The sequence below is a fragment of the Salmo salar genome, chromosome ssa20 (assembly GCF_905237065.1).
Source record: "Salmo salar chromosome ssa20, Ssal_v3.1, whole genome shotgun sequence".
Classification (NCBI taxonomy): domain Eukaryota; kingdom Metazoa; phylum Chordata; class Actinopteri; order Salmoniformes; family Salmonidae; genus Salmo; species Salmo salar.
Window position 1 is genome coordinate 60448279 of NC_059461.1, and position 13422 is coordinate 60461700.

At 45.9% G+C, this 13422-nt stretch overlaps 1 protein-coding gene across 1 annotated transcript in view; it reads left to right on the plus strand.

Moving 5' to 3' along the window:
* The first annotated feature begins 89 nt into the window (after positions 1-89).
* LOC106581013 (unconventional myosin-VIIa) overlaps positions 90-13422 on the plus strand; it is a 75397-nt gene continuing 62064 nt past the window's right edge. The window contains exons 1-2 of the mRNA XM_045703715.1: positions 90-354; positions 4429-4499. Of these exons, the coding sequence (XP_045559671.1) occupies positions 4482-4499 (18 nt within the window). The 5' untranslated portion in view covers positions 90-354; positions 4429-4481. The remainder of the gene's footprint in view (positions 355-4428; positions 4500-13422) is intronic.

Sequence of the window (13422 nt, forward strand, 5' to 3'; positions counted from 1 at the left end):
CGTCTCTCCCTCTCTCCCTCCCTCTATCGCTCTCTCTCTCCCTCCCTCTATCGCTCTCTCCCCAGTAACTCTAATTGGGATCAGTGGCAGTGAATGAGCTGGTGTGTCACAGCTAATACCTTCATAGAGAGAGAGAGCAGGAGCAAGGGAGTCACTAGTACCTCTACTGTGCAGCAGGTGTCTGACCACCCACTAGGAGAGAGAGAGAGAGATTCAGGAAGCCCCTCTCTTTCTCCGTCCTGCCTTCATCCATCCACCCACTGCATTCTGTGGACTTATCTGAGTGAACATAGACCTGGGACACCCATCCGGAACGAGAGAGAGAGGGGTATAGAAAGAGGACTGTACACAGTGGTAAGAACATACACAGTCAGGAGGCTTAAAGAAGCACGGAGGCTTTGGCTCTTAAAGCTACTTTTTGCTAACGTCTCCCTCGTGTGGTATGTGTGTTACAAGGCTTCTTTTTGTTGTTTGTCCAGATGACATGTGGGAGAGTGTGTTAGTACAATATGTTGCTCTATATCTGACTCTAGTCCTAGTATGTGGTTTCAGGGTGTTCACATGGAGAAACAGTAATGATTAACTAACCATTGAATCATAGGCAGACCTGCCTTGTGTGTGTGTGTGTGTGTGTGTAAGCAGAGCTGATAGAGCCCTCTTTAGCTACTTCCTGTATGTACTGTATCACATTTAGAGCATCCTGCCTGCTCCGGGTTGTGGATACTGACTAGTTGCAGAGAGAGACTCTCTACCATCTCTCCTGTCCATCCTTCAACTCGCACAGATACTGTTGCTTTATCAGCTGTTCGAAATGATAAAAAAATATGTTTTTCTCCTGCAGCAGCTTAGATGAATGTTCAGATGACATTCAGATAACATGTAATGTGCTTATAGGCTGTGCTGTTTCTACAGTCAATAAACTACAGTTACATTACTACCTCAGAGGGTTAACTCCACCGGCACAGTGCAGTGGGTACTGTATCTGCCTAAGAACTCAGTAACACTTTTCACTTTGATCTGTAGCAACAGGAAGCCTTTATATGCATGACATAAAGAATGCAATTTACACGAATGCAACATATCACTACTCTAAGTAAGGTGTTACCCTTACCTCTATTGGCACAGTGGGTAGCGAGCCTTGGTCAGAAATGATTAAGGAATTCTGAGTTTCTGGTTCGACCCCAGAGTTAATTACCCCCCAACTTAGCTACAGGAGTTTAAATCAGAGGTTTTACGTCGCCATGAACTCCTTCCATTAGTCTTATTGTGAGCAGATCCTGGCTAATCATTATACACCCTCTATACATCTCTGTCTCTCTCTGTCTCTCTCGCTCGCTCTCTTCTACCAGTTGATTGGTTTATCAGTCTGACAGTTTTGGTGTGGCGTGAGAGTGTTGATTAGAATTTAGTTTGAATGGGGGCAATGGGGGTTAGCCTAATATCCTGTATCCTTTTTCTTGTTGTGCATCTCTCTCTGTCTGTCTCCCTCTGTGTCTCTCCCTCCCTGTTGGGTTATTTCAGGAGGTATAGGGTCTTAGGGCGGCAGTATGTACAGCTGAGGGCGGGTTCAATGTACTTTTAAATGGGTTTCTGGAATGTATATTGCAATGTATTATACTGTGCAGTGTGATTGGGTTTGGCGGTATCCACTAGTGGGTGGGATGAGGTAATATGGTGTTTTTAGTGTACTGACGAGGGCCCAGAGTCAGTCCCTTTGTCTCTCTTCCCCTCTGACCTATAAAACTCTAAAAGTCTGTGTCCTCGCTAGTGGAGGCGATGGAATTACAGACAGGCTGTTTCTCAGAAGCCCACACTCAGGTGATCAACAACAACGACTGGCGTCGCTCAGAGAATGAAGGGAAAGGATTATATCTCCTTTCCTTCTGTCTCTCCTTCTGTCTCTCTAATTTTATTTTCATCTCTGTCTTTCTCTCCTCCCTCCCTCTCTTTCTCTCTCTGTTCTGTTCTGTGTGTGTGTGTGTGTGTGTGTGTGTGTGTGTGTGTGTGTGTGTGTGTGTGTGTGTGTATTTGTACAAGAAGCAGTATATATTCATGTTTTCCAGAATTGCTGTTCTATATCTGTTTTCATATTCAAACACGTACATACACACAACTTACGCTAGGTCTCCCTGGCTGCAACCTTTGTCCCAGACCTCTGCTGTGGTAATTAGATGCTAAAATATTGATGGAGAGTCGTTACCCTTCCTAATCCTACCGCACGTGTTTGTGTGTGTGTTTATGTGTGTGTTCCCATCAATGGTTTAATCAGAGAGGCTTGGGGGCACAGAGCTGACATCTATTTACTGCAGGAAATTAACCAATAAATGGCGTTTTCCTGTCTCCCCCAAACATCACTCCCCTCCCCCTAAACCTCACTCTTTCTCTCCCCCAGCTTTCCCTATGTCCCCCAAACATCCCTTCCTCTCCCCAACCCAACCCTTCCCGTCTCACCCCTCCCCCCACACCTTCCTCTCTCCTCCTAACCCTCATTGTCTCCCCCAAAATTCCCTCCCCCCTCCCCCAACTCCCTGTCTCCTCCTACTGTGTGTGTGTAGCAGGAAGGGTGTGTCAACAGCTTAAACTAAAGTATAATTAGGGGGATGAATAATTGACTAGGTCTAAAACACAGTGGCAGAGGTGGGAATGAGTCTAGGACACTGGTCGAGTCATGGAGGACCTGTGAGGGGTGTGTGTAGGTGGATGAAGGATGGGGTGGTGTGTGTGTTTTATGCAGTGAGAATGTACATTGAATTTGTGTGAGTGGCCAACTTCAATACAAAAGCAGTTTCAGTAACCTTAATTGATATTCAAATGAGAATGTTGTTGGTCATTTTCCAGAGCAGCCGACTGACTGACTGGCTGTGTCCCAAATGGCACCCTATTCCCTATAAATTGAAATACTTTTGACCAGAACCCTATGGGCCCTGGTCAAAAGTATTGCACTGCATTGGTGTCATTTGGGACACAGCCTCTGTTACTCACTTTGTCATTGACTTGATGGCTAGCTGCTAACAAGATCCTTTCTCTCTGTCTCTCCTCTCTCCCTGTCTCTCCTCTCTCTCTGTCTCTCCTCTCTCTCTGTCTCTCCTCTCTCCCTGTCTCTCCTCTCTCTCTGTCTCTCCTCTCTCTCTGTCTCTCCTCTCTCCCTGTCTCTCCTCTCTCGCTGTCTCTCCTCTCTCTCTGTCTCTCCTCTCTCTGTCTCTCCTCTCTCTCTGTCTCTCCTCTCTCTCTGTCTCTCCTCTCTCTGCCTCTCCTCTCTCTCTGCCTCTCTTCTCTCTGCCTCTCCTCTCCCTGTCTCTCCTCTCTCGCTGTCTCTCCTCTCTCTCTGTCTCTCCTCTCTCTGTCTCTCCTCTCTCTCTGTCTCTCCTCTCGCTCTGTCTCTCCTCTCTCTCTGCCTCTCCTCTCTGCTTCTCCTCTCTATCTGTCTCTCCTCTCTCTCTGCCTCTCCTATCTCTCTGCCTCTCTTCTCTCTGCCTCTCCTCTCTCTCTGCCTCTCTTCTCTATCTGTCTCTCCTCTCTCTGTCTCTCCTCTCTCTCTGTCTCTCCTCTCTCCCTGTCTCTCCTCTCGCTCTGTCTCTCCTCTCTCTGTCTCTCTATCTGCCTCTCCTCTCTATCTGTCTCTCCTCTCTCTCTGTCTCTCCTCTCTCTCTGTCTCTCCTCTCTCTCTGTCTCTCCTCTCTCTCTGTCTCTCTATCTGCCTCTCCTCTCTATCTGTCTCTCCTCTCTCTCTGTCTTTCCTCTCTATCTGTCTCTCCTCTCTCTCTGTCTCTCCTCTCTATCTGTCTCTCTATCTGCCTCTTCTCTCTATCTGTCTCTCCTCTCTCTCTGTCTCTCCTCTCTCTCTGTCTCTCCTCTCTCTGTCTCTCCTCTCTCCCTGTCTCTCCTCTCTCTCTGTCTCTCTATCTGTCTCTCCTCTCTATCTGTCTCTCCTCTCTCTCTGTCTCTCCTCTCTATCTGTCTCTCCTCTCTCTCTGTCTCTCCTCTCTCTCTGTCTCTCTATCTGTCTCTCCTCTCTCTCTGTCTCTCCTCTCTCTCTGCCTCTCCTCTCTATCTGCCTCTCCTCTCTATCTGCCTCTCCTCTCTATCTGTCTCTCCTCTCTCTGTCTCTCCTCTCTCTCTGTCTCTCCTCTCTCTCTGCCTCTCCTCTCTATCTGCCTCTCCTCTCTATCTGCCTCTCCTCTCTATCTGCCTCTCCTCTCTATCTGCCTCTCCTCTCTCTCTGTCTCTCCTCTCTATCTGCCTCTCCTCTCTATCTGTCTCTCCTCTCTATCTGTCTCTCCTCTCTCTGTCTCTCCTCTCTCTCTGTCTCTCCTCTCTCTCTGCCTCTCCTCTCTATCTGCCTCTCCTCTCTATCTGCCTCTCCTCTCTATCTGTCTCTCCTCTCTCTGTCTCTCCTCTCTCTCTGTCTCTCCTCTCTCTCTGTCTCAGGGTGGACACGTGGAGACGTCTGATGTCCAAGCATAAGCTCAGAAACCAGAGTCATGGTCATTCTGCAGCAGGTAAACACACACACACACACACACACACTGACTCACTCACTCACTCACTCACTCAATCTTTCAAGTATGTTTCTGAGGCGAACAACACAGCCGCTTTTCTGCTCCATTACAGGAGTGTCAGGTGTGTGTGAATGTGTGCTTGAATGTGCATAGTGTGTGTGTGTGTGTCTCGGTCTTCTTGATGTCCAGTAAATGTGGTGTTCGACTCGTCAGCCTTTCTGATCGTCTAATCACCCCTGACAATGGCTCCTCTTTAGCTGAACAGGCCCCTTCACAGACTCACACACACAACTCTCAGCAGAGAACCAGAGAGAGAGAGAAAGAGAAGGGGTGGGGAGCCAGTGGCAGCGGGAAGGAGAGGAGTCTGTGGAGAAAGTTGAGCAGGTCTACAGAGGGTTGGGAGATTCTCAGACAGGCAGAAGCCCAGAAGAAGAAGCTAAAATTGTCTAACAGTGAAGTTCTGAGAGTCTTGTGAAGAGATCAACAGGAGGCCACGCTAGCAGCCAGAGGAATGTTGCTGAAAGAGGGACAGATGGAACACACACCCTGATATGAGTTTACCATGGCGCGATTAGCGATGACTTCAGCAGAGCCTTGGCCAACCGAAGGCTGGGACAGCAGTGTCCGTCGCCTCAGCTACATATGCCCCACCCTCATACAGGTAACCATAACTACCCTCATGCAGGTACTGTTACCATGGACACAGTAGCCATCAGACCTGGGTCAAGCACTGTCAAAAACTGGCAGTTAGCACTCTTGTGACTATTCAAGCTAAACCAAGCTCAGCTAGTCACAACTTAATGGTGCCAGGTGTAGTATATGTTGTAGTTTATGGTGACAGTGTGTTGTCACCATGATGACAGTGTGCTAGTTCAGTGGTGTTGTTGTTGTCGTGTTCTGCTCACATTCCTCCCTGATGAGAGACTGGCATCCATTCATCTCTCTCTCATGACCAAACACAATAGAGAGGACAGGGGGGAGAAGCAGTGTGTGTGTGTGTGTGTGTGTGTGTGTGTGTGTGTGTGTGTGTGTGTGTGTGTGTGTGTGTGTGTGTGTGTGTGTGTGTGTGTGTGTGTGTGTGTGTGTGTGTGTGTGTGTGTGTGTGTGCGCATGCGTGTGTGTGTGTGTGTGGCTGGTAACTAATGAGTGTGAGAGTGATCACTCTGTACAGGGGGTGTTGGGGGGCTGCTTACACATGAGTATGGTATCTGCATTGAGAGAGGGTGGTGTGTGTGTGTGTGTGTGTGTGTGTGTGTGTGTGTGTGTGTGTTAGACTGGCAATAAAAGTGTTAGAAGTGTGTGCTGGATGTCTTGTTGAGTGTTTTTAGATGATTTATACTATGTTAATTGTTAATTGAAGCAGAAAGTAGAGGGCTGGCTGGATTTATTGACCAGTGTTGATTGGTGTCAAGTGTCTGTTCAATCAGCCAATCAATAGCTTTCGCTGTGACCTTTGACTATCTAAATGCAAATGAGCTGAAGTCTCATTGCCTGCGTAAATCAGCTATTATCGTGACATCACACGGGTTGCATTCCAAATAGCACCTTATTCCCTTTACTGTGCACTATTCTATACTGAACTATTCTATACCGAACTATTCTATACTGAACTATTCTATACTGAACTATTCTATACTGAACTATTCTATACTGAACAAAAATGTTAGTTGCTGATTGCATGTTAATGAGCTGAAATAAAAGATCCCAGAAATTGTCCATACTCACAAAAAGCTTATTTGTCTCAAATTTTATGCACACGTGTTTACATCCCTGTTAGTAAGAAATGTATCCTTTGTCAAAATAATCCATCCACCTGACAGTTGTGGCATATCAAGTAGCTGATTAAACAGCATGATCATTAAACAGGTGCAGCTTTGTCACACAACACAATGCCACAGATGTCTCAAGTTATGAGGGAGCGTGCAATTGGCATGCTGACTGCAGGAATGTCCACCAGAGCTGTTGCCAGAGAATTTTATGTTCATTTCTCTACCATAAGCCGCCTCAAACGTCGTTTTAGAGAATTTGACAGTACGTCCAACTGGCCTCACAGCCGCAGACATCACGTGTAACCACGCCAGCCCAGGACCTCCACATCCGGCTTTTTCACCTGCAGGATTGTCAGGGGGGTGTTGGGGGTGGGTGCTGAGGAGTATTTATGTCTGTAATAAAGCCCTTTTGTGGGGATTTTTTTTGTTCTGATTGGCTGGGCCTGGCCTATGCCCTACCAGGCCCACCCATGACCGCGCCTCTGGGAAATCCATAGATTAGGGCCTAATGAATTTACTTAAATTGACTGATTTCCTTATATGCAAAATCTTTGAAATTTTTGCATGTTGCGTTTATATTTTTGTTCAGTATAATTTTGACAAGAGCCCCAATGGGAACTGGTCAAACGTAGTACACTTGGGAATATGGTACCATTTGGGACGTAGATAGTGACTCTTGGCTTCGAAGTTTACACCCTAAAAATACATGTAGTGGTTTGGACCAATGTTAATCTGGTCATTGTTTATGCTGGAGTTAATTGCTTATGCTGGAACTGTTTATGCTGGAACTTATGCTGGAACTGTCCAACAAGCTTTCTCTGCCCTTAACCTTGTTCTGAACACCTCCAAAACAAAGGTCATGTGGTTTGGTAAGAAGAATGCCCCTCGCCCACAGGTGTGATTACTATCTCTGACGGTTTAGAGCTTGAAGTAATCACCTCATACAAGTACTTGGGAGTATGACTAGACGGTACACTGTCCTTCTCTCAGCACATATCAAAGCTGCAGGCTAAAGTTAAATCTAGACTTCGTTTCCTCTATCGTAATCGCTCATCTTTCACCCCAGCTGCCAAACTAACCCTGATTCAGATGACCATCCTACCTATGCTATATTACGGAGACATAATTTATAGATCGGCAGGGAAGAGTGCTATCGAACAACTAGATGTTCTTTACCATTCGGCCATCAGATTTGCCACCAATGCTCCTTATAGGACACATCACTACGCTCTATACTCCTCTGTAAACTCGCCATTTCTGTATACCCATCGCTAGACGTTGATGTTTATATATAAAACCCTCTTAGGCCTCAGTCCCCACTATCTGAGATATCTACTGCAGCCCTCATCCTCCACATACAACACCGGTTCTGCCAGTCACATTCTGTTAAAGGTTCTGAAAGCCCACACATCCCTGGGTCGCTCCTCTTTCCAGTTCCCTGCAGCTAGCGACTGGAATGAGCTGCAAAAAAACACTCAAACTGGACAGTTGTATCTCCATCTCTTCATTCAAAGACTCAATCATGGACACTCTTACTGACAGTTGTGGCTGCTTTGCGTGATGTATTGTTGTCTCTACCTTCTTGCCCTTTGTGCTCTTGTCTGTGCACAATAATGTTTGTACCATGTTTTGTGCCGCTACCATGTTGGTCTCTCTTTATGTAGTGTTGTGTTGCGACTCTTGTCGTGATGTGTGTTTTGTCCTATATTTATTTTGGATTTTATTATTTTTAATCTCAGCCCCAATCCCCCCTGTAGGCCTTTTGCCTTTTGGTAGGCTGTCATTGTAAATAAGAATTTGTTCTTAACTGACTTGCCTAGTTAAATAAAGGTTCAATTTTAAAAAGTAAAACATTATCATAGTCATATGAGCTGTGGTTTGGGGTGTAATACTTACTGAAAACCACTGGAGGCCAGGATGGTACCGGGTCTTCTCTGGAGGGTGGGTCTGTAAGGGGTAGGAAAGGGTTGTTTTGTGTCTCCTCTCCTCGCCTTGTGTGTTTGTCTGTGTTTGTTATGGTTAGTATGTGTTTCTAATAACAGCAGCCACATCTCTCAGTGAATTATTGACTGGACTGGAGAGAAGGGGGTAGCTGCAGCTCAATATGGCTACCGGAGTATTTGCGAGTGGGTGTGTCGAAAGGAAAGTAGTAGGCATGTGGAAAGGAGTGGGTGTGTCTAAAGGAAGATAGTGGCGTCTGGAAAGGAGTGGGTGTGTCTAAAGGAAGATAGTGACCGTGTGGAAAGGAGTGGGTGTGTCTAAAGGAAGATAGTGACCGTGTGGAAAGGAGTGGGTGTGTCTAAAGGAAGATAGTGACCGTGTGGAAAGGAGTGGGTGTGTCTAAAGGAAGATAGTGGCGTGTGGAAAGGAGTGGGTGTGTCTAAAGGAAGATAGTGGCGTGTGGAAAGGAGTGGGTGTGTCTAAAGGAAGATAGTGGCGTGTGGAAAGGAGTGGGTGTGTCTAAAGGAAGATAGTGGAGTGTGGAAAGGAGTGGGTGTGTCTAAAGCAAGATAGTGGAGTGTGGAAAGGAGTGGGTGTGTCTAAAGGAAGATAGTGGCGTGTGGAAAGGAATGGGTGTGTCTAAAGGAAGATAGTGGCGTGTGGAAAGGAGTGGGTGTGTCTAAAGCGCTCTGCTATAGGTTACATGTTTTTTATTGAACAGTGTTTTTTTCTCTTCTGTTTCTCTTCTGTTTGAACTTCTATTTTAAAGCTGACAATCGTTTATTTTTTATTAAAAGTACTGATGATGTACTGTTGCTTCATGCGTTGTATGCCTGTGCTTACTGTGACTGTCACCCTGATACTAGGTAACTATTGTACTTCCCATGCCGTTGTCAGACAGTAGTGCTTGTCAAGCTGGAGCGAAGGGCACAATGTCCTGGTGTTGTTGCTCTTCATGCCCTCCCCATTGAGAGTAGTATGTGCATGTATCAAGGTGACATCTAGAAGGGTATCAATTTTAGTTCATGTAGGCCACAATCCTGCTTGAAATAAAATCATGGTATGGAAAAAAAATGCCATTATTCCTACTGTGTATCTGTCATGAGAATTTTCAATCCCAATGATGATAACTAACAATCATTTAAGCTTTGACCAATCCCCGAGGTTTGTAAGACCCTGGGTTTAATAATAATTAGGCAAAGACTCATCTTATGCAAAAGGTCCGTACAGTTTATTCAGAGAATGTTCTGAAGACAAGAATGCAAAGACATGTCATTTTATAACTCTCACCCACACCTATAACTCTCACCCCACAGTCCTCATTCCTCGTTTATCACTACCAAGCTGGCCGTTCTATCCTCCCGAGATTAGAGGGACCTTGACGGGGCTCCCTTTCCTGTCTACGCATACAGTTTGATGCATCCGTAAACACGGGCACCCTCATAGATATCATCCTGACCAACCTGCCTCCCAAACACACCTCTGCTGTCTTCAACCAGGTTCTCAGCGATCACTGCCTCATTGCCTACGTCCGTAATGGGTCTGCGGTCAAACGACCACCCCTCATCACTGTCAAACGCTCCCTAAAACACTTCAGCGAGCAGGCCTTTCTAATCGACCTGGCCCGGGTATCCAGGAAGGACATTGACCTCATTCTGTCAGTAGAGGATGCCTGGTTATTCTTTAAAAGTGCTTTCCTCGCCATCTTAAATAAGCATGCCCCATTCAAGAAATGTAGAACCAGGAACAGATATAGCCCTTTGTTCACTCCAGACCTGACTGCCCTTGACCAGCACAAAAACATCCTGTGGCGTATTGCATTAGCATCGAATAGCCCCCGCGATATGCACATTTTCAGGGAAGTTAGGAACCAATATACACAGGCAGTTACGAAAGCAAAGGCTAGCTTTTTCAAACAGAAATTTGCATCCTGTAACACAAACTCCAAAATGTTCTGGGACACTGGAGAATCCATGGAGAATGAGAAACACTGTCACCACTGATAAATCCACGATAATTGAGAATTTCAATAAGCATTTCTCTACAGCTGGCCATGCTTTCCACCTGGCGACCCGTACCCCGGTCAACAGCCCTGCACCCCCCACAGCAACTTGCCCAAGGCTCCCCCATTTCTCCTTCACCCAAATCCAGATAGCCTTTGTTCTGAAAGAGCTCCAAAATCTGGACCCCTACAAATCAGCCGGGCTAGACAATCTGGACCCTCTCATTTTAAAATTATCCGCTGCAATTGTTGCAACCCCTATTTCTAGCCTGTTCAACCTCTCTTTCATATCGTCTGAGATCCCCAAAGATTGGAAAGCTGCAGCGGTCATCCCCCTCTTGAAAGCGGGAGACACTCTAGATCCAAACTGTTACAGACCTATATCTATCCTACCCTGCCTTTCCAAGGTCTTCGAAAGCCAAGTTAACAAACAGACCACCGACCATTTCGAAGCTCACCGTACCTTCTCCGCTATGCAATCTGGTTTCCGAGCTGGTCATGGGTGCACTTCAGCCACGCTCAAGGTCCTAAACGATATCATAACCGCCATCGATAAGAAACAATACTGTGCAGCTGTTTTCATCGACCTGGCCAAGGCTTTCGACTCTGTCAATCACCACATTCTTATCGGTAGACTCAACAGCCTTGGTTTCTCAAATGACTGCCTCGCCTGGTTCACCAACTACTTCTCAGACAGAGTTCAGTGTGTCAAATCGGAGGGCCTGTTGTCCGGACCTCTGGCAGTCTCTATGGGGGTGCCACAGGGTTCAATTCTCGGGCCGACTCTTTTCTCTGTATACATCAATGATGTCGCTCTTGCTGCTGGTGATTCTCTTCTTTGGACACTGTGTTAACTAACATCCAGACGAGCTTAAATGCCATACTACTCTCCTTCCGTGGCCTCCAACTGCTCTTAAATGCAAGTAAAACTAAATGCATGCTCTTCAACCGATCACTGCCCGCCAGTCCAGCATCACTACTCTGGACGGTTCTGACTTAGAATATGTGGACAACTACAAATACCTAGGTGTCTGGTTAGACTGTAAACTCTCCTTCCAGACTCACATTAAGCATCTCCAATCCAAAATTAAATCTAGAATCGGCTTCCTATTTTGCAACAAATCATCCTTCACTCATGCTGCCAAACATACCCTCGTATTACTGACTATCCTTCCGATCCATGACTTCGGCGATGTCATTTACAAAATAGCCTCCAACACTCTACTCAGCAAATTGGATGCAGTCTATCACAGTGCCATCCGTTTTGTCACCAAAGCCCCATATACTACCCACCACTGCAACCTGTATGCTTTCGTTGGCTGGCCCTTGCTTCCTATTCGTCGGCAAACCCACTGGCTCCAGGTCATCTATAAGTCTTTGCTAGGTAAAGCCCCACCTTATCTCAGCTCACTGGTCACCATAGCAGCACCCACCCATAGCACGCGCTCCAGCAGGTATATTTCACTGGTCACCCCCAAAGCCAACACCTGCTTTGGCCACCTTTCCTTCTAGTTCTCTGCTGCCAATGACTGGAACAAATTGCAAAAATCACTGAAGCTGGAGACTCATATCTCCCTCTCTAATTTTAAGCACCAACTGTCAGAGCAGCTCACAGATCACTGCACCTGTACATAGCCCATCTGTAAATAGCCCATCCAACTACCTCATCCCCATACTGTTATTTTATTTTTGCTCCTTTGCACCCCAGTATCTCTACATGCATGTTAATCTTCTGCACATCTATCACTCCAGTGTTTAATTGCTAAATTGTAATTATTTCGCAACTATGGCCTATTTATTGCCTTACCTCCCTTATCTTACCTCATTTGCACACACTGTATATAGACTTTTCTATTGTGTTATTGACTGTGTGTTTGTTATTCCATGTGTAACTCTGTGTTGTTGTTTGTGTCACACTGCTTTGCTTTATCTTGGCCAGGTCGCAGTTGTAAATGAGAACTTGTTCTCAACTGGCCTACCTGGTTAAATAAAGGTGAAATAAAATAATTTAAAAAATAAGTTCGATAAATCCAATTTATGCACCACACAGAACGCACTGCAACTGTCTCTGCATATAGCAAGGCTAACGCAGCGTTCCGTTGGAAATGAATGTAATTCTGGTGTACCAAAATGCAATGACACTCTCGGTACGATCGAGGTGTAAGGTCGGCAGGAATCTCCATACAACACTGGTGCACTGGTCGCAGGCATATTGACTCATCATGCAGCCCAATCAGCTACGCAAAATGGTATTAAGTTGATACTAATCTGCCCAATAAGCTGATTCGCTTTCCATACACCCATTGCTTTCGACACACCCACTTGCCCATACTCCGGTTGCCATATTGGGCTGCAGCTACCCATACTTGGGACTGGGAAGAGAGCGGGACGCCTGCGTCATGTGACTAGATGGCGAATGTCCTCACAGTGTGACCGTCAACTCTGACGCTACATCATCGTCACGCCGCACACCGTCCCCTATCGTGCCCGTGTCCAATCCTGATACCTGTCCCAGGTGCTGCCCAGGTCCCAGGTGCTCTGTGGTTAAGTTGGTAAAGATAGAATTCAAGAGGCTCTTGATGTGTTTTATATTGTTGTTGTGGCTGTTCCCCTTCAATCGTTACAATGTCCATCTCAAAGCTACAGAAAGACTCAACCCTGATGCTGAATAGAATTTAATAGAATTGTCCCACATTAATATTACTGTTGCTATCCTACTCAGTAGAGGTGTGTGGGTAAATTCACAGGGGAAGCCAAGCCAGGAAAAAAAATGCCATATTACAGCCTATGTGTTGTGATAATTGCTTAGTTCATATGCCTTGCGACCGTGATATACAGGCCTAAGGCCAAGCATAAGAAGACACCGTGGCAGAATAAATTCAACAACACTTGTGTTCCATCACAAAACCGGAGAGCAACATCTGTCCAGTGAAGTCCTCAAAACTAACAAACCGTTAGTTACATGACCTACAGCATGGACAAGTTAATATTTCCAACATTTTCGGAGAACTAAACAACTATTGATTTAGAACCACAGAGAGTTACTGCAAATCACAAAGAAAACAGCAGCTGCCTCCACTATTTCAGCACCATTTCAACTTCAACATTTCGACATCATCAAATCATGTATGCTTAGTCTAAGACAGTAACAACTAAAATATACCAAAAATGATTTAGTCCAATCAACGTAAGTTAAATATGATGTGGCTGT